The 21,100-nt window shown below is 41.4% G+C and overlaps 1 protein-coding gene across 1 annotated transcript; it reads right to left on the bottom strand.

Moving 5' to 3' along the window:
• Nucleotides 1-12,332: 12,332 nt before the first annotated feature.
• On the bottom strand, nucleotides 12,333-15,306 carry LOC130277656 (protein spinster homolog 1-like). Its single transcript, XM_056528385.1, has 2 exons — nucleotides 15,192-15,306; nucleotides 12,333-13,921 (listed from the first exon to the last, which is right to left on the bottom strand). Exon 2 carries the CDS (start codon nucleotides 13,894-13,896, stop codon nucleotides 12,382-12,384), a length of 1,515 nt encoding a protein of 504 aa, XP_056384360.1. The 5' UTR covers nucleotides 13,897-13,921; nucleotides 15,192-15,306; the 3' UTR covers nucleotides 12,333-12,381.
• Between the last annotated feature and the right edge of the window lie 5,794 nt (nucleotides 15,307-21,100).

The raw sequence follows: 21,100 nt of genomic DNA, 5'->3' as shown, positions 1-21,100 counted from the left end.
CAACGCAGAGCTTGAGATCTTTGGGTTCATTTAGCAGGAGGCAGACCTCCATCAGCATGAGGAGTCAGAGCCAGACTGTAACCAGTGCCTGAACCCCTCCCGCACGTAGGTCTACCCTCCCCTGTACCCCATCTACACGTAGAGTTATCTTTTTATTTTATTTTATTTATTTATTTTTATTTATTTACAAATAAACCAAAAATAAGACACCTCTAACAGGGTTGGCAACCTTCAGTCAGAATGCCCTATCAATATATTACTAAATTTGATACACATTTTGACATGAACTTTCATTCCAACCCATTTCATATATATATATATATATATATATATATATATATATATATATATATATATATATTTTATATTTCTACATTTTCATAATATTCACATTGGTCCTCATTTACTATTCTAAACCCGACTTGTTTTGTCGGGTTTTTTTGTCGCATCTTTGTCTGCGACATGTCGCAGACATCGTACGCCAGTCTGCGACATGATGCGACATTTTTTCCCGACGGACCCGATGTGGATTCTCCCAAACCCGAAAAAGGGGCGTAACCCGACATTTCTGAGCTTTCCCACGTATTAATAAAGGTTTCCAACCCAAATTTGTTGAATTGTTGTGGATTTTTCCCCGACAACTCAGAGGAGTTGGAAACCAAAACCTGCAAAACCCACGTGCGACAAACAGGATGCGACATAATAATAAATATCAGGGGAAAAAAGCAGTCGGGTAAGAAAGCAAGATAGACTTACAACCCGATTTTCTAAGTAAATGAGGGCCCTTGTCTTTACATGTTTGTTAAACATTTTGACATAAACTTCTATTCCAACCCATTTGTATTTTATATATATTTTTTTATTTCGATTTTTAGTATACGATCCATATATTCCACATATATACTTCATAATTCAGTCCCAAACGTCTTCTTCACTGTATTTGATTACATTATATACCATAACAGGCATTATTACATTCTTTATGTCTCAGTCACCATGTAGATATGTGTGAGTGTGTATATATGTGTATATGTATGCACAGTGGGGATCAAATGTTTTGGCACCCCAGGTAAAAATTTGTATTAATGGGCATAAAGAAGTCAAGGAAAGATGGAAAAATCTACAAAAGGCATCAAATTACAGATTAGACATTCTTATAATATGTCAACAAAAATTAGATTTTATTTCCATCATTTACACTGTCAAAATAACAGAAAACAAAATAATGGCATCTGCAAAAGTTTGGGCGCCCTGCAGAATTTATAGCATGACTGCCCCCTTTGCAATTGTTCTCACTCATCATCTGGGAAAACCAGGTGATGTCAATCTCAAAGGTTTTAAATGCCCAGACTCATCTGACCTTGCCCCAAGAATCAGCACCATGGGTTCTTCTAAGCAGTTGTCTAGAAATCTGAAACTGAAAATAGTTGACACTCACAAAGCTGGAGAAGGCTATAAGAAGACAGCAAAGCATTTTCAGATGTCAATATCCTCTGTGCGGAATGTAATTAATAAATGGCAGTCATTAGGAACAGTGGAAGTTGAAGCAAGATCTGGAAGACCAAGAAAAATATCAGACAGAACAGTTCGCAGGATTGTGAGAAAAACAACTCAGAACCCACGTTTCACTGCACAATCCCTCCAGAAATATCTGGCAGACAATGGAGTTGTGGTACACTATTCCACTACTGTAAAAAGAGATACAAATATGGTCTTCATGGAAGAGTCATCAGAAGAAAACCTCTTCTACGTCCTCACCACAAAAATCAGCGTTTGAACTTTGCAAATGAACATATAGACAAGCCTAATGCATTTTGGAAACAAGTTCTGTGGACCGATGAGGTTAAAATTGAACTTTTTGGCCGGAATGACCAAAGGTACGTTTGGAGAAGAAGGGGAACAGAATTTAATGAAAAGAACCTCTGTCCAACTGTTAAGCATGGGGGTGGATCAATCAGGCTTTGGGGTTGTATTGCAGCCAGCGGCACAGGGAATATCTCAGGAGTAGAAGGAAAAATAGATTCAATAAAATTTCAGCTAATTTTGGATACTAACTTGATGCCATCTGTGAAAAAGCTGAAGTTAAAGAGAGGATAGCTTCTACCAATGGATAATGATCCTAAACACACCTTGAAATCCACGGGGGATTACATCAAGAGGCGTAAACTGAAGGTTTTGCCACTGCCTTCACAATCTCCTGACCTCAACATAATTGAAAATCTATGGATAGACCTTAACCTCTTAAGTTACACAGTAACCCCGTGTCATATCGCGGCGGGCCCGGCGTCATAGTGATGCCGATCGCGGCGCCACGCGCTATTAACCCTTTAGCCGCGCGCTCAGAGCTGAGCCGCGCGGCTAAAAGTTAAACCGAAAGTGGCCGGCTAGCTCAGTCGGGCTGTTCGGGATAGCCGCGGCTAATCGCGGCATCCAGAACAGCTGACAGGACAGCGGGAGGGCCCCTACCTGCCTCCTCGTTGTCCGATCGCCGAATGACTGCTCAGTGCCTGATATCCAGGCATGAGCAGTCATGCGGCAGAATCGTTGATCACTGGTTTCTTATGAGAAACCAGTGATCAGCATAGAAGATCAGTGTGTGCAGTGTTATAGGTCCCTATGGGACCTATAACACTGCAAAAAAAAGTGAAAAAAAAAGTGAATAAAGATCATTTAACTCCTCCCCTATTAAAAGTTTGAATCACCCCCCTTTTCCAAAAAAAAAAAAAAAACACAGTGTAAATAAAAATAAAAATAAACATATGTGGTATCACTGCGTGCGGAAATGTCCAAGTTATAAAAATATATCATTAATTAAACTGCTTGATCAATGGCGTGCGCGCAAAAAAATTCCAAAGTCCAAAATAGTGCATTTTTGGTCACTTTTTATATCATTTAAAAATGAATAAAAAGCGATCAATAAGTCCTATCAATGCAAAAATGGTACCTTTAAAAACTTCAGATCACGGCGCAAATAATGAGCCCTCATACTGCCCCATACACGGAAAAATAAAAAAGTTATAGGGGTCAGAATATGACAATTTTAAACGTATTAATTTTCCTGCATGTAGTTATGATTTTTTCCAGAAGTCCGACAAAATCAAACCTATATAAGTAGGGTATCATTTTAATTGTATGGACCTACAGAATAAAGATAAGGTGTCATTTTTACCTAAAAATGTACTACGTAGAAACGGAAGCCCCCAAAAGTTACAAAACTGCGTTTTTTTTTCAATTTTGTCGCACAATGATTTTTTTTCCGTTTCACCGTAGATTGTTGGGCAAAATGACTGACATCATTACAAAGTAGAATTGGTGGCGCAAAAAATAAGCCATCATATGGATTTTTAGGTTCAAAATTGAAAGAGTTATGATTTTTTAAAGGCAAGGAGCAAAAAACGAAAATGCAAAAACGGAAAACCCCCCAGTCCTTAAGGGGTTAAAAGAGCAGTGCATGACAGACAGCCCAGAAATCTCAAAGAACTGGAAGACTTTTGTAAGGAAGAATGGGCAAAGATACCTCAAACAAGAATTGAAAGACTCTTTGCTGGCAACAAAAAGCGTTTATAAGCTGTGATAATTGCCAAAGGGGGCAGTACAAGATATTAACTCTGCAGGATGCCCAAACTTTTGCAGATGCCATTTTTTGTTTTCTGTTATTTTGAAAGTGTAAATGATGGAAATAAAATCTAACTTTTGTTGACATATTATAAGAATGTCTAAAATTTAATTTGATGCCTTTTGGAGATTTTTCCATCTTTCCTTGGCTTCTTTATGCACATTAATACACATTTTTACCTGGGGTGCCCAAACTTTTGATCCCCACTGTATATGTATATATATGTGTACATCTTTGTCACCACCTTCCTATTCCAGACCGTCCATAATTTCTATTACATCTATTATTATTATTATATTCATTTTCATTATCAATTCCTTATGTTATATATATGCTTTAATTTTCCACCACTGTTTACATGTATTGAGAGGAAATTCTGAACCTGAACTTTTCTGGTCCAGTTCTGGTTTTCTGTTCCAGTCCACATTTTCTGTACAGTACCAATTTGAACAATCAATTACGTTCACCTGATTACGTTCACCCAGGCCATTTAAAACAGCCAAATGGACTTCTAAACCACATTAGCTATTGAAAAAGAGACCAAGAGGGTCTCAAAACACGTCTAGCCAGTATTGAGAGTACATTACCACATCAAGCATCTTAGCCGCAAATACGATATCATATCGAATTCGCTCCGCAAGCGGCACATAGCGCCGATACCCTATAGCATCAGCCTTCACTGAGGGCATATACATAATCCTCATTGTACAGGACCTCCAGGACAGCGCATAGCCCCATATGACTTTGTCCCATTGGCAAATATTTTTTCTCATGTGGGCAAAATAAGATATATAAATGCACAATTTGCAATATTGTCTGCCTTAAACATATATACTTACTACTACCAAGCAGCATCTGTTTTTCTTTTGCAGTAGATGCATGTAACTCCATAACATATAAGCTAACAAGCCAGCGGCATGAACATTTGTAATCTTTTATTTTCTTTTACTCTATTAATGTTTTTAAAAAAAGTATACAAAACCCTATTAGTGTTTTATGGATGGTCTGCATGGATTTTATCCATATATATAAATACATTTTATTAATATTTATCATTATTCAAATATCGCTCTCTCAGTATTTTTTATTTTATTTTTTATTTATTTATTCATTTTTTTAATTACATTTTTAAAATTACATTTTTATTAAATTCCTACACTCCTCACACAGAATCTAGCTTGAGAACGGTAACTTTCTCCTTTATTCTGGCTTAAGAACTTGTATGTAGGGGCAGAGAGTCTCTCGCCTGTGAATGTTTGGATTGGCCTCTCTTTTGAGGTTCGGTCTGGCGTCCCTCAGGGTTGTCCTTTGAGCCCGTTGCTTTACATGTTTGCAATGGAACCTTTCCTTAGGAGGATTGATTGTTGACCGTTGGCGGGGGTAAGAATGGACCTGGCAGTGCCGGACTCGGCTCTGAGGGCGGTAGCGTATACTGATGATGTCACCGTGTTTGTCTCCTCACAAGAGGAGGGCCAATGGGTGATGTCAGAGGTGGACCGCTACTCAGAGGCATCTGGGTCCAAGATCAATCAGGATAAGCGTGAGAGTTTCTGGCTGGGAAGGGGAGATCCTGGTTTTGATCTCCCGGACACCCTCCCAGAGCCCCAGGAATCTGCAAAAGTCCTCGCCATCAAAATTGGCCAAGGGGATTACCCCAAACAAAACTGGGACAGCAGGCTTAAGATCGCCGCTCAGAAGGTGGATGAGTGGAAGAGTTGGTCTTTGACCTTCTGGGAAAGGGTTAACCTGATCACAACATTCCTGCTCCCTTTGCTGATAAATCTGGGCAGTGTATGCATGTTGCCAGAACCTCTCTGGACCCGGGTCTACAGTGTGTTCTTCCAAATGTTATGGGGGAATAGATTGAACCTAGTGAAGAGGGAGGTTACTTACCGTACGAGGAGACAAGGGGGTTGTGTATGGTCAACCCTGTGGTATTCCTAGTGAATACCTTTCTTAAGACCAATATTGCAAATCTCTGGAAAGAGAGGGCTCCTCCCTGGGTATTCTCCTGTAGGGGATGGTTTTGGCCTTTCTTCCAGAAATAGGAGACAGGAGGGCAAGTGAAGGATCTTCGCACACCACATGGGCATCTCCCGGCTTATGCTACCCCAGTTCTGAAGGTTATTCATCGGTGGGGTCTGGGGATGTGGGAGATTAGGACTCTGTCGAGGAAATTCCTTGACAAGAGGGTTCTGTCTTCTCATTTCCAGAGGCCATTGACGCTCAAGGATTGCCCAAGTTGGGATCTGGAGGTAGGTTTAAGGCTTTTGAATTCTATCAGGATCCCCTTGAAGTTTTTGGACTTGACTTGGTGCTGCTTCCATGGGAAACTGTGTGTGAGAGACAATCTGAAGTGCAGGAGCTCTGAGGACCGGGGATGTCCCCGTGAAGAGTGTGGAGACATGCTGGAAAGCATGGAGCATTTTCTGCTTCATTGTCCCTTTAACACAGAGGTTTACAACAGGGTGGACGCTTCCATCGGTTGGCCTAGGCTGGCCAGTCTCTCCTATGCAGAATGGGCCTATGGGGCATTCAGAAACATTGGAGGCTGGGACCGGTGCACTTTATTCCTAGTCAGCTCAGTGGTCAGGTACTACACGTGGAACACACAGTGTTTAGTGTCGATGCAGCGTAAAATCCTCCCTGTGGATGAGGTGGTTAAGAACATACTGGGTGACCTGGTGAAGGTGCGTTCTCTGGAGTACGAGAGGCTGGGTGCTTGCAGGGCCTATTGTCTGTGGAGGGCCTCTGCCTTTAAAGCCTTAGCCTGTTGTCTCCTCCTGGTGGTGGGCTGATGCTGACACATTAGTCTTTTTGTTTTGTGCTGTAGGTATATGGTAATATAGGGATTGCAGACACTAAACTTGAGCTTTAAGGGTTTGTGTGGCTGAAAAGCCTCTTTGTTGTTTAGTTTTTTTTATAACTGTTTATTTATATATTTTGTAAATAATTTTACAATATGACATTCAGAAAAAAGAAGAAACATATTCCCAAGTGTTATATGTATTTGTCATGGTATTTATTGTTGTAATGTATACTTATGTACTGTATATGTTGTTAGTCTGTGTAAATTTTATGTACTGTAAATATTGTGTGATGCCACCTGGGGTTTGGGTTTAGTTTAGGTTGGGTGGTGGGTTAAAAGGAGGGAGGGGATTTCTATGGGACTATATATATATATATATATATATATATATATATATATATACAGGGGCGGACATATCGCCTGTGCAGCCGGTTCAGCTGCACAGGGGCCCAGCGTGAGAGGGGGCCCGCTGCCCTCTCCAGGTCCGGCCCCAGAGGCGAGCATTAGGCCACATACCACCGCATACTCCCCGACCACAGCAAGTTTGACAGCACCCGGATGGACGCTGCGTTCAACCACCCCTGCAGCCAGTGGCGTCTCTGGGGGGGGGGCCTGAGGGGGCCACGGCCCCCCTACATCATGATTGCCCCCCCCCCTTGTGCCACCCTCCCCTTGTGCCCCCCCTAGCAGCAGTAGGTCACTAGCAGCTCTCATGGCCACCAGTAAGGGGCCCGAGCCCCCGCTGCACCCGACGCCCCCCGGAGCCATTTACTCCATCATCCTTTTTTTAAATAAATCTTCAGCCAGCAGCCCTGTCACCACGCAGGGGCTGCGCTAAGCAGACTGGGAAGAGCAGACAGGAAGCTCCTCCCCCTCTCTCACTCCCCTGTATACTGCTGCTGGACCTTGTGGAGCAGGCCCGCTGTGTGTATACAGGCCCGGACACCACCAGTATGGAAGACTTACCTGCCCAGTGCCCACTACTGATGCTGCCCTTTTAAAGTAAGTAACTTGCTTGGGGGAGAGGGGGAAAGTTGTAGGAGACGGTGGGAGGTAGTTCAGTGTTTCCCAACCAGGGGGCCTCCAGCTGTTGCAAAACTACAACTCCCAGCATTCCTTTGGCTTTATGAGCATACTGGGAGTTGTAGTTTTGCAACAGCTGGAGGCCCCCCTAGTTGGGAAACACTGATCTATATCAATCATCTATCTATTATCTATCTATCTATCTATCCAAAAAAAAAAAAATCAAGAGACCAGCAGCACACAGAAAAATTAGTGCAAAAAAGGTGGAGATTTATTGCATTATCCCAGTGTACAAAAGAAGCGACGTTTCAGCGACCTCTCGTCGCCGTTCTCAAGGAGCTTGTACGCTGGGATAATGCAATAAATCTCCACCTTTTTTGCACTAATTTTTCTGTGTGCTGCTGGTCTCTTGCTTTTTTCTAGTACAAGTGAACCTCTCACCAAGGTCCACACCCAGCGTGCACCATTGCATTGGTTTTCTTAATATTGTTGTGCTGCTCTTCTGGAGTTTTTTTTTAAATCTATCTATCCATCTATCTCCCATCTATCTATCTATCTATCTATCTATCTATCTCATATCTATCTCATATCTATCTATCTATATCATATCTATCTATCCATCTATCTATATCCATCTATTTATGTATCTATCTTTCTATTTATCTATCTATCTCATATCTATCTCAGATAGATGAGAGATAGATGAAAGATAGATAGATATGAGAGATAGATAGATAGATGACATATAGATATGAGATAGATAGAAAGACAGATTAATAGATGATAGATATGATATAGATAGATAGATGATAGATAGATATGATATAGATAGATAGATAGATAGGCGATAGATGAATAGATAGATGATTGATAGATAGATAGATCAGTGTTTCCCAACCAGGGGGCCTCCAGCTGTTGCAAAACTACAACTCCCAGTATGCTCATAAAGCCAAAGACATGCTGGGAGTTGTCGTTTTGGAATAGCTAGAGGCCCCCTGGTTGGGATACACAGATCTATCTATCTATCTATCTATCTATCTATCTATCTCATCTCTATCTATCTCATATTTATCATCTATCTATCTATCTATCTATCTATATATCATTTATCTATCTATCTACAAAACTAAAGATCCAGCGGCACTCCCAGATAAGGTGCAAAAACAAAGTGTTTTATTCCCCCATGTATGTGTGACGTTTCGATAGCATCCCGCCATCTTCATCATACGTACAGTTGTACATTCTGTAGTCTCTGTGACATCACTGTGCTTCATAATAAACTGTGACATCACTGTGCTTCATAATAAACTGTGACATCAATGTGCTTCATAATAAACTGTGACATCACTGTGCTTCATAATAAACTGTGACATCACTGTGCTTCATAATAAACTGTGACATCACTGTGCTTCATAATAAACTGACATCACTGTGCTTCATCCTGTAATTTGATGTCACTGTGTATAACAACCCTGTAGTGACATCACAGTTTATTATTCTTGAATGCTGACTTCACTGTGTATATTTTCCCGGTACAATGACATCACTGTATAGTTACCCTCTACTGTGGTGTGCCTGTAGTGGCAAAACTGTTTATTGTCCCTGTACAGAGACATTACTGTTTATATTAACTCTGAACTGTGATGTCACTGTGCATATTTACCCTGTATTGTCACTCGCAGTGCAAGGTAAATATGTACAGTGACATTAGGGTATACAGGCTTAATATATACAGTGATGTCACAGTGCAGTGTAAGTATCAACAGTGATGTTGCAGTATAGAGATAACACACAGTGATGTTATAGTTCAGAGATAATATACACAGTGATATCACAGGACAGGGATAATACACACAGTGATGTCACAGTACAGGAATAATACACACAGTGATGTAACAGTGCAGGGATAATACACACAGTGATGTCACAGTACAGGGATAATACACAGTGATGTCAGAGTACAGGGATAATACACAGTGATGTCACAGTACAGGGATAATACACACAGTGATGTCACAGTACAGAGATAATACACACAGTGATGTCACAGTACAGAGATAATACACACAGTGATGTCACAGTACAGGGATAATACACAATGATGTCACAGTACAGAGATAATACACACAGTGATGTCACAGTAAAGGAATAATACACAGTGATGTCACAGTACAGGAATAATACACAGTGATGTCACAGTACAGGAATAATACACAGTGATGTCACAGTAAAGGAATAATACACAGTGATGTCACGGTACAGGAATAATACACAGTGATGTCACAGTACAGGAATAATACACAGTGATGTCACAGTACAGGGATAATATTCGAGTGATGTCACAGTACAGGGATAATATACAGAGTGATGTCACAGTACAGGAATAATACACAGTGATGTCACAGTAAAGGAATAATACACAGTGATGTCACAGTACAGGAATAATACACAGTGATGTCACAGTACAGGGATAATACACACAGTGATGTCACAGTACAGAGATAATACACACAGTGATGTCACAGTACAGGGATAATACACACAGTGAGGTCACAGTACAGGGATAAAACACACAGTGATGTCACAGTACAGGGATAATACACACAGTGACGTCACAGTACAGGGATAATATACACAGTGATGTCACAGTACAGGGATAATACACAGTGATGTCACAGTACAGGGATAATATACACAGTGATGTCACAGTACAGGGATAATATACACAGTGATGTCACAGTACAGGGATAATACACAGTGATGTCACAGTACAGCCATAATACACAGTGATGTCACAGTAAAGGGATAATACACACAGTGATGTCACAGTACAGGGATAATACACAGTGATGTCACAGTACAGGAATAATACACACAGGGATGTCACAGTACAGAGACAATACACACAGTGATGTCACAGTACAGAGATAATACACACAGTGATGTCACAGTACAGGGATAATACACAGTGATGTCACAGTACAGAGATAATACACACAGTGATGTCACAGTACAGGAATAATACACAGTGATGTCACAGTACAGGAATAATACACAGTGATGTCACAGTACAGGAATAACACACAGTGATGTAACAGTACAGGAATAATACACAGTGATGTCACAGTACAGGGATAATATACAGAGTGATGTCACAGTACAGGGATAATATACAGAGTGATGTCACAGTACAGGGATAATACACAGTGATGTCACAGTACAGAGATAATACACAGTGATGTCACAGTACAGGGATAATACACAGTGATGTCACAGTACAGGGATAATACACACAGTGATGTCACAGTACAGGGATAATATACAGAGTGATGTCACAGTACAGGGATAATATACAGAGTGATGTCACAGTGCAGGGATAATACACAGTGATGTCACATTACAGGGATAATACACACAGTGATGTCACAGTACAGGGACAATACTCAATGATGTCACAGTACAGAGATAATACACAGTGATGTCACAGTACAGGGATAATACACACAGTGATGTCACAGTACAGGGATAATACACAGAGTGATGGCACAGTACAGAGATAATACACAGTGATGTCACAGTACAGGGATAATACACACAGTGATGTCACAGTACAGGGATAATACACAGTGATGTCACAGTACAGGGATAATACACACAGTGATGTCACAATACAGGGATAATACACAGAGTGATGGCACAGTACAGAGATAATACACAGTGACGTCACAGTACAGAGATAATACACAGTGATGGCACAGTACAGAGTTAATACACAGTGATGTCACATTACAGGGATAATACACAGAGTGATGGCACAGTACAGAGATAATACACAGTGATGTCACAGTACAGGGATAATACAAAGTGATGTCACAGTATAACCATCTCACAGCCGGACCACCATGTAATTTCAGCAGAAAATAAAGCAGGGCCTCATGTTCAAGTTTCGCCTAAGGCCTCACAAAGTCTAGAGCCGCCTCTGGTCGGCCCTACCATGGGACCCGGTGGGACCATAAGTACCAGGTGGCACTTTTCAGGGGCGGCATTTTGCTGCCCCCTTTTTTTTTGTGCCTAATAGGTTCATGGTAGGGTTGGCGCCGCGGCTGCTCACTGTTATAAAGCAGCTGCGGGGTATAATAGCGCAGCGGGCACTTTAGACAGTGAGTCTGCCTCCGGCCGACCGGGGTCTGATGAGGGACGTCGCACAAGTGACGTACTTCTGCAGACCCGCTCAGGAGGACGTCAGTGACGTCACTCGTCAGGCCGCTGCCGGAGAGGAGAAGCGCTGTGCAGGGCAGGTAAGTGTGTCTCTGTGTGTGTCTGTCTGTGTGTTTGGGGGGGCTATGGCTACCTAATGTGAGGAATCTATGCTACCTAATGTGGGGAAACTATGTTACCTAATGTGGGGAATCTGTGCTACCTAACGTGGGGAAACTATGCTACCTAATGTGGGGAAAGTATGCTACCTAATGTGGGTAAGCTATGCTAACTAATGTGGGGAAACTATGTTACCTAATGTGGGGAATCTGTGCTACCTAATGTGGGGAAACTATGCTACCTAATGTCGGGAAACTATGTTACCTAATGTGGGGAATCTGTGCTACCTAATGTGGGGAAACTATGCTACCTAATGTGGGGGGGCTTAAATGAGCTACGGCATATGGTAGGCCTTAATAAATAATTAGAAACTTATACAGCAAGTGACATATGGGGGTCCACCTGAGTAAGTGACACATGGAGGGGGGGTGCTGAACAATTGATGTTTTTTTGGGGGGGGCACAGGCACATTCTTTGCACAAGGGCCCTCTGCTGTCTGTGTCCGCCCCTGCGTAGAGAATAAGGTGTAAAGTGGAACATAGAACAAATGCAGTTATTCTTTTCTTAATTTTTTTTTAATGAAGTAAACGAGATAAAGGTAAGCAATGACTTTTCCTCAGTCTGAAGCGCGGTCCTCATCGGCAGGAAGCAGTGAGGAGGAGGAGGATGACGGAGGTTCTGATTCCATCTCTGCTTCTTTTTCGTCCCTCTCTATATATAGGGCCGTGGCCATGAAGAAGGCCCCTCCGATGACTGCCATTATAGTGCAGGTCATGAGGGCATACTCCAGGCTGCGGTATTTCAGAAGAGGGGATTTGGCATATCCTCGTTCGTAGGTGTCAGATATCAGGCCGATGAGGTACGGGCTGCCGGCATCACCTAGGAGGTGATAGATTGTCATCTGCACGGCCAGGGCTGAAGATCTCCTCCACGGAGTTACTACTTTTAGTATAATGTCAGATATGAGGGTGAAATTTACTGACAGAAGTGTCTCTCCGATGAAGATGAAGATGTTGGTTGCAACGAGGCTGATGTTGCCAAAAGTCAATGCCAACAGAAGAAAAGGGGCGGAGAGCATCATCGCGCATCCACACACAAGCGGGTCCGCCCGTGGGTTGGATTTGCGATATCTTTTACTTATCTCCGTCCCTGCTACAACTCCCAGAATGCCGGAAACGACTGTAACCACACCAAATATTAGGATGTCGTGATAGTCACACGGTTCAGCACGGCAAGGGTCCTTCTCTTGTAGGAGTGTTCGTGCGTGGGTCAGGTATGACGGACCCCATACACCTATGGCTCCCACTATGAAGGATACAGCCGTCGATCCCATGGTGGTTAACATGAAGCTTCGATTTTTAAATAGTTTTTTCAGATCTGTCGCCCATTTGGCAAACTTCTGGGATTTGTTGTTCTTCTTCCCGTTTGTAGTCATTCTTGGAAGCTCCTTTGTGACCAAAATCATCAAAGCCACAGCTATGAGGCCCAGGCCAGGGGTGACCCGAAATGCCCAGTGCCAATCGCCCCTTGCTGCATCAGTCACTTTGGGCCCGATGATGTATCCTAGTCCGCAGCCCACAGGTATGACGGAGTAAAACACGTTCAGCATGCGGGTCCGCTGGTCACTTGTAAAAAGGTCTGCAATGATGGAGGGGGCGATGGTGCAGAAAGTCGCCTCTCCGGCTCCAACCAGTCCACTCGTCAGCAGGAAGAGCAGGAAATACCCGTCAGGGATGAATGACAGGGTAAGTGTCATGCTCAGCCAAACGATGACTCCTGCGCAAACAGTATATTTCTTATTACAGTGGTCGCCCAAATATCCGGCAATTGGTGCGACCAGCACGTAGCTTCCAATGAACAATGTATTCAATAAGCCGGACAGACTAGCATTGGTGTCATATGCTTTCTGTATATAAGGCAGCACCCCCGCCACGCTGGAGCGATTTGCATAGATGAGCAAATTAACAAAGGCGAGGATCACTACGGTGATGATGGAACGTGCGGTGGACATCACGCTTAGAGATGGCAGGTTCTGCCTCTCAGGGATATCGCCCTTTTCTACATCCATATCACTATGGTCCTCCATTGCTTCTTCCTCCTCCTTCAGCAATGGGTCTTGTGGAGAGGCCATGGTCACAGGTCAGAGCCTGAAAACACTAGAGAGAGAGAGAGATAAGTGAACACATTAGACAACATGTCATCATTCTTGTCATTATACAATAGATCCTTCATACAGAGCAGAAATGTCCAGCACAGAACCACAAGATAACACTAAGACCATCGCAGCCTCAGAAGAAGACGCTTCTCTATAAGTGTTTTATATGGAGACGTCTTCCCTGAGGTTACCAATGTCTGATAACCCTGAACCTGTCTGGTCCTAGTAATATCTGATAACCCTGAACCTGTCCGGTCCTAATAATATCTGATAACCCTGAACCTGTCCGGTCCTAGTAATATCTGATAACCCTGAACCTGCCCGGTCCTATAATATCTGATAACCCTGAACCTGTCCGGTCCTAGTAATATCTGATAACCCTGAACCTGTCCTCTCCTAGTAATATCTGATAACCCTGAACCTGTCCGGTCCTAGTAATATTTGATAACCCTGAACCTGTCCGGTCCTAGTAATATCTGATAACCCTGAACCTGTCCGGTCCTAGTAATATCTGATAACCCTGATTCTGTCCGGTCCTAGTAATATCTGATAACCCTGAACCTGTCCGGTCCTAGAAATATCTGATAACCCTGAACCTGTCCGGTCCTAGTAATATCTGATAACCCTGAACCTCTCCGGTCATAGTAATATCTGATAACCCTGAATCTGTCCCAGTAATGGTGGATAATAAGGGCTTGGCTGTTTTGTCACTGGGCCATGTGAACTTCATACTGTAGATACAATTGGGCTATCCTGCTATGTACATTTACTAATAATGAACCTACCCCACCTCATTGGGATCTATCCGTCCCCTATATGACTTTCTGCCACTAGTTGATTTGAAAATGTTCCCTTTCGGAGTACCCAGAGTATTTCTATTGTTAGTACACACAGAATTCTATTATATAATATTATATTTCTGCCCTAATCTTTCTGTTATTCTTTTACTACTCCACCAAATCTTTCTCATAGACTTATATCTTTTAGAACATCATGAATTAGGACTCTTTTTCTTGGGAGCTTTTTTGGGCATAATTGCATTTTAGCAGTTTTGCAAGAAAAAGCTCTGGACATGATACTATCTGTGCGTTTTATTATGTTTAATGCCTAAGCCAAGTATTGTCACAATGCTATGAGAAATATAACTTTTGTTAATTCTTTTGGAAATTAATTTCTTGGTTTTTTTTGCTAAAAAAAAGCAACAACAATAAAAAAAAAACTGTCAAACAAAAAGCCCTGTGTATGTATGAATAGAAGAGGCTGAGACTTACCTTGTGGTTCTCTCTTCAGACAAGGAACGGTCAAAATCTTGAATTCTCTATCTCAAATAGAAACTCTCTAACAAACACTTTGCACCACAGGTTGTAAATGCAAAACACACTGAAGAGACTGCAGCCGGCGCGCACCTCCTTGTACAGCTTACGGTGACATCATCACAAGCATGTGTGACATCACAGGGTTCTAAACCATCTTCAGGTATGTGTATATCTGAATAGTAAATGTGAGTAGCCGTATTAGTCCAGTGATGCAGATTGTAATACCTTTTCTATTGGACTAACAGAATTTTGTAGAGACAAACTTTTGGGATTCCTCCCTGATAATTTATAAAGTCCTTTGATCATTAGTCCTTGTCTCTTGGACTTGATAAAGGGAGGAATCCTGAAAGCTTGTCTCTACAAAATTCTGTTAGTCCAATAAAAAAGGTATTACAAGAGACTGCAACATATTTTTTGATTTGTGTGTGTGTATATATATATATATATATATATATATATATATATATATATATATATAATTCCAAGCGTGAGTAGGTGCCTCCAGCTAGGATCCGGGTCCAGGATCCTGCATACGTAGTTCCAAGGAAAATGCTGTGGCACTCAAGGTATGGTGAAAAAATGAAAACTATTTATTCATCCCAAATGTGCAAAGAGCAACGTTTCAATGGTCTCACACCATCATTATCAAGCCACTTGCCACAGCATTTTCCTTGGAACTACGTATGCAGAATCCTGGACACTGACCCTAGCTGGAGGCACCTACTCACGCTTTAGGAGTGTTGCTTTCTTCTATATATATATATATATATATATATATATATATATCTCACAGAAAAGAAAACGTCCGGCACTCGAGAAGATGCAGGTAAAACTTGTCAATGGCTTTATTCACACGCTTAGGCAGGACACAATCTGACGCGTTTCGCACACTCAGGTGCTTAGTCGTAGATAGACATACACTCAATAATGCAGGTTAAAATACACATGAGTTTGGTCACATGACCACATGGATCTTAATTAAAAACAGTTGGTTACAAAACATGGCATTGGGAATCATGATTACATTTAATCATTCGGAGAGAGTTCACACAAGGATGCAAACAATGCGGCTTTAAATTTCACATTTTAAGTAACATTTGAATTTCAATCTTGAATGGTCTAAAGGCTAATCTACCAATACTACCGATATTCATATTGATTTAGAGGTACATATTTACCGAAATAAGCAATTTAAACTATATCTACATATCAAGATCCGAGATATTTTTATATATATAAATCGGTAACCGCATGATGTGCATCACACCGTGTGAACATCCCCCTATAATTTGCGACAATTCAAAATTTATTAGATGTACCGATATTCATATTGATTTAGAGGTACATGTTTACCGAAATAAGCAATTTAAACTATATCTACACATCAAGATCCGAGATATTTTTATATATAAATCGATAACCGCATGATGTGCATCACACCGTGTGAACATCCCCCTATAATTTGCGACAATTCAAAATTTATTATATGTGCACAAGAAACGAAGAATGCATATTAAACCGGGGACTAAACATACGTGATTAATAATAAATTGTATACATCCACTATATTTTCTTATTCAATTTATGCACACGTTAACATTAAATCCAATCTTTTATTTAATCCTTGCGGGAATCTTGTTCCCAAGAGGAACATCCAATGTGCCTCTCTATTGTATAATTTCTTTCTGAGATCGCCTCCCCTAGGTCCTAAGGTGACTTTTTCTACCCCCAATACTCGTAAATGGGTAGTGTCCCCTGAATGGGACTCTCTAAAGTGACGTGACAGCATGGACATGTTTGTCAGACTACTTTTAGCATCCGTAATATGTTTCCTAAACCTCACTTTTAATGAATTACCCGAGCATCCTACATATTGCAAATTACACGCAATACATGTGGCTACATATATAATAGATTTAGTATTACAATTGATATATTGGTGTATATTGTATGTCCTATTTGTTGTACAAGACGTTACAGTATTTGAATTTACCATGTGTGTACATGTGATACATCTGGTATGACCACATTTGCGATTACCTATATTCCTCAACCAGTCCCGATCCTTTACACTTTCCTTTTGACTAATAAATAGACTGGGTGAGACTCTGGTTCCAATAGTGGGGCCTCTCCTGGACACAATAGAAATACCTTCTGATAATAAGTCTCTTAATATTGGGTCTGTTTCTAATACCGGAATATATCTATTTATTATTTTCTTAATCTGTCCAAATTGAGTACTGTATGAGGTCACAAAAAATGGTGGTCTATCTTTACTCGAATTTACATTTTCATTTTCGATTGTATTTTTGGCTAATTTGTCTCCAACCTTATATGAGTCCCTTCTATTCTGATGCCTACTGGAATAGGATACTAGTTCCTCGCGTCCCCGTCCTTCTATTCTTATTTCTGCTTTTTTAAATATTTTTTCACTATAACCTCTCTGCTCCAATCTAGTATGGAGTTCCTCTGCTGCAATTTTAAATTGTGTCTCACTAGAGCAGTTACGTTTTATTCTACATAATTCGCCATAGGGAATATTATCCAGGACATGTCGTGGATGGCAGGAGGAGGCCAATAAAATGGAATTAGAGGCTGTATCTTTTCTATAGGGGCGAATTTCTATGCCATCACTCCCACTAATCAACGAAATGTCCAAAAAATTTATTGTATTTTTATCGAAATGTGAGGTAAACCCCAAATTTAGGTTGTTGTTCCCAATATACTTAACAAATTCCGAAAATAGTGTCTCTGTACCCCTCCAAATTATCAATAAATCGTCTATATAGCGACTGATCCAATGTATGTTATCATAATATGGGTTTTTGTCACTAAAAATAAAAAGTTGCTCCCAGTGAAACATGTAGATATTTGCGAAAGACGGGGAATATTTGGCACCCATTGATGCTCCCCTGGTCTGCAGGTAGAAACCACCATCGAACACAAAGTAGTTGTGTTTAAGTAAAAACTCCGTGGCGATGGTGATAAATTCCCGCAGACCAGGGGAGTATGTGCTGAATTTTTCCATATGAATGGACAGGGCCTCAAGGCCTTTGGACCAGGGAATGCATGGATATAAGCCTATAACATCACAGGTTGCCCATGACAACTGCTCATCCCACACGATTTTTTCTAAGATATTGATCACATGCTTAGTATCTTGTGTGAACGTGGGGGTGATTTTAGTCAGGGGTTGGAGATGGTGATCCACCCACTCCCCAAGGCGCTCACCCAACGACCCAATGCCAGCAACTATTGGCCGAAGGGGAGGTGGAAATACACCTTTATGTACCTTGGGGAGTGAGTGGAACACTGGGGTAACTGGATTCTCTACAAATAGATATTCTTCCAGTTTTTTGTTAATTGCCCCCAGTGCTACACCCTCTTCCAATATTTTCTTAAGTTCCATTTGGTACGTTTTAGTAGGGTCATTTTTTAGTTTACAGTAAGTTGATGTGTCTAATAACATATCCTCATTGAGTTGTTTGTATAACCCTGAATCCAGAACAATAATATTTCCACCTTTATCAGCATTACGTATTACGATAGATTTATTCTCAGATAATTCCTTCAATGCTATACGTTCATTTTTATTTAGATTATCATAAGCATTATTCCGAGACCCCTGTTCATTGAGTTTCACTAGGTCCCGCTCGACCAACTCCTGGAATCTATCCAGCGCCTCCGAACGGGAGGCAACAGGATAGAAACCAGGGTTGGCCGAGCGGTAGTTATTATTCCGACTATCATCGACAATTGCATTTTCTTTCTGCAAGCAGGTAAGCTGTAATAATACATTTTGATCCTTGAAATTAGTAACATTAACATTAATTTCATCACCATCGCTCGCTGCTGATCCTTCCACAACTATACTTGAGGGTTCTCCCTCCTCATGACTCATAACCCCCTTGTGAAAATGTCTTTTGAGAGTGAGTCCTCTTGCCAATTTATTAACATCTAGTATGGTATTAAAAAGTTCAAACTTACTTGTCGGCACAAAATTCAGTCCTTTACCAAGTACAGTAATTTGGTCAGCAGATAAGATGCATGCAGATAAGTTCATTACCGGATTTATCTCGGAACCAGTAGCGAGCGCAGGGGATATCTTCTTTCTTCTATGTTTGCGTCCAGCTCTCCTTGCTTTTGACCCTTTAGGCTGTCGGTCTGACCCAGACGGTTTTTTGGAATAGCTCCAAGTTCTTTGGATGGTGCGGCAATCGATGTTAATTTCTTTTTCTGTTGTTGTACTGATGAGTATTGTGCACCTGTGTTTTCCTCTTGGGAACTTTCAGGGTCTGAAAAGCTCACTTTCCTTGCAGATCGAGACCTTGGATGATTTCTGCGTTTGGATCTGGATCGTGGTGTGCGTAAAATAGAGCGCGGTGTGTCTGGATTGTCCCCTTTATTGAGATGCCATGAGAACACTTGGTCTTTATTGTAGTCCAAAATATCTCTTTGGAATTTGCTTTTTTTGATGTCCATTATAGAGTTTTCCACACTGTCTAGTTTCTCCAATGCTGCTTGTTCCACGCTGGCAAAATCCTTGTGCTCTTTGTACATAGCCAGCTGGGTCCTAAGGCCCTCCATTTCTTGCTGCATACTGGCTAATTCCAGGGATTCCTCCTCCACAATATATGTCATAAGTTTAGCTGAACAATCCAGCAATGCGGAGTCCCATTTGGTAATGAATCCCTGTGAATATGTTTTTATGGGTCTTTTTTTCAATCTGAGACCCCTTGGAACAATGTTCTTTTCTAAATATGTAGTGAGAGTTTTGTTATCCCACCAGGTCTTCGTCTCTTTAATCATGAGATTCTCCAACTGTCTTGTAATAGCAAGCATGTCAGGGGGAACCACGTTAACCGTGGTTGTTACAAAATCATTGAACACTGTTTGAGCTTTCGCATCTCTGCTCGGACCATATTTGTCCATATTACTCACATCAGCGGTTACAGGTTCCCCCAGTCCTAGCCTTGGCGTTTCCAAATTAGATTCAGCCATGTTAATTCACGCGGTGGGAGCACTCCAATGCGGGAACTGTTTGATGCAGATAAGGTCAGGCTGCTCACCACTCTCGCGTTTGCTGCACTATCTCGTGCTGCGGACACCGGTACCGCTCCCGGCTTAGTAGAACTCTCACAGAAAAGAAAACGTCCGGCACTCGAGAAGATGCAGGTAAAACTTGTCAATGGCTTTATTCACACGCTTAGGCAGGACACAATCTGACGCGTTTCGCACACTCAGGTGCTTAGTCGTAGATAGACATACACTCAATAATGCAGGTTAAAATACACATGAGTTTGGTCACATGACCACATGGATCTTAATTAAAAACAGTTGGTTACAAAACATGGCATTGGGAATCATGATTACATTTAATCATTCGGAGAGAGTTCACACAAGGATGCAAACAATGCGGCTTTAAATTTCACATTTTAAGTAACATTTGGAGAATCTCATGATTAAAGAGACGAAGACCTGGTGGGATAACAAAACTCTCACTACATATTTAGAAAAGAACATTGTTCCAAGGGGTCTCAGATTGAAAAAAAGACCCATAAAAACATATTCACAGGGATTCATTACCAAATGGGACTCCGCATTGCTGGATTGTTCAGCTAAACTTATGACATATATTGTGGAGGAGGAATCCCTGGAATTAGCCAGTATGCAGCAAGAAATGGAGGGCCTTAGGACCCAGCTGGCTATGTACAAAGAGCACAAGGATTTTGCCAGCGTGGAACAAGCAGCATTGGAGAAACTAGACAGTGTGGAAAACTCTATAATGGACATCAAAAAAAGCAAATTCCAAAGAGATATTTTGGACTACAATAAAGACCAAGTGTTCTCATGGCATCTCAATA

This window comes from Hyla sarda, chromosome 6 (genome assembly GCF_029499605.1).
Source record: "Hyla sarda isolate aHylSar1 chromosome 6, aHylSar1.hap1, whole genome shotgun sequence".
NCBI lineage: Eukaryota > Metazoa > Chordata > Amphibia > Anura > Hylidae > Hyla > Hyla sarda.
The sequence above is the reverse complement of the archived record's forward strand: the minus strand, read 5'-3'. Positions and strand labels throughout refer to the sequence as shown.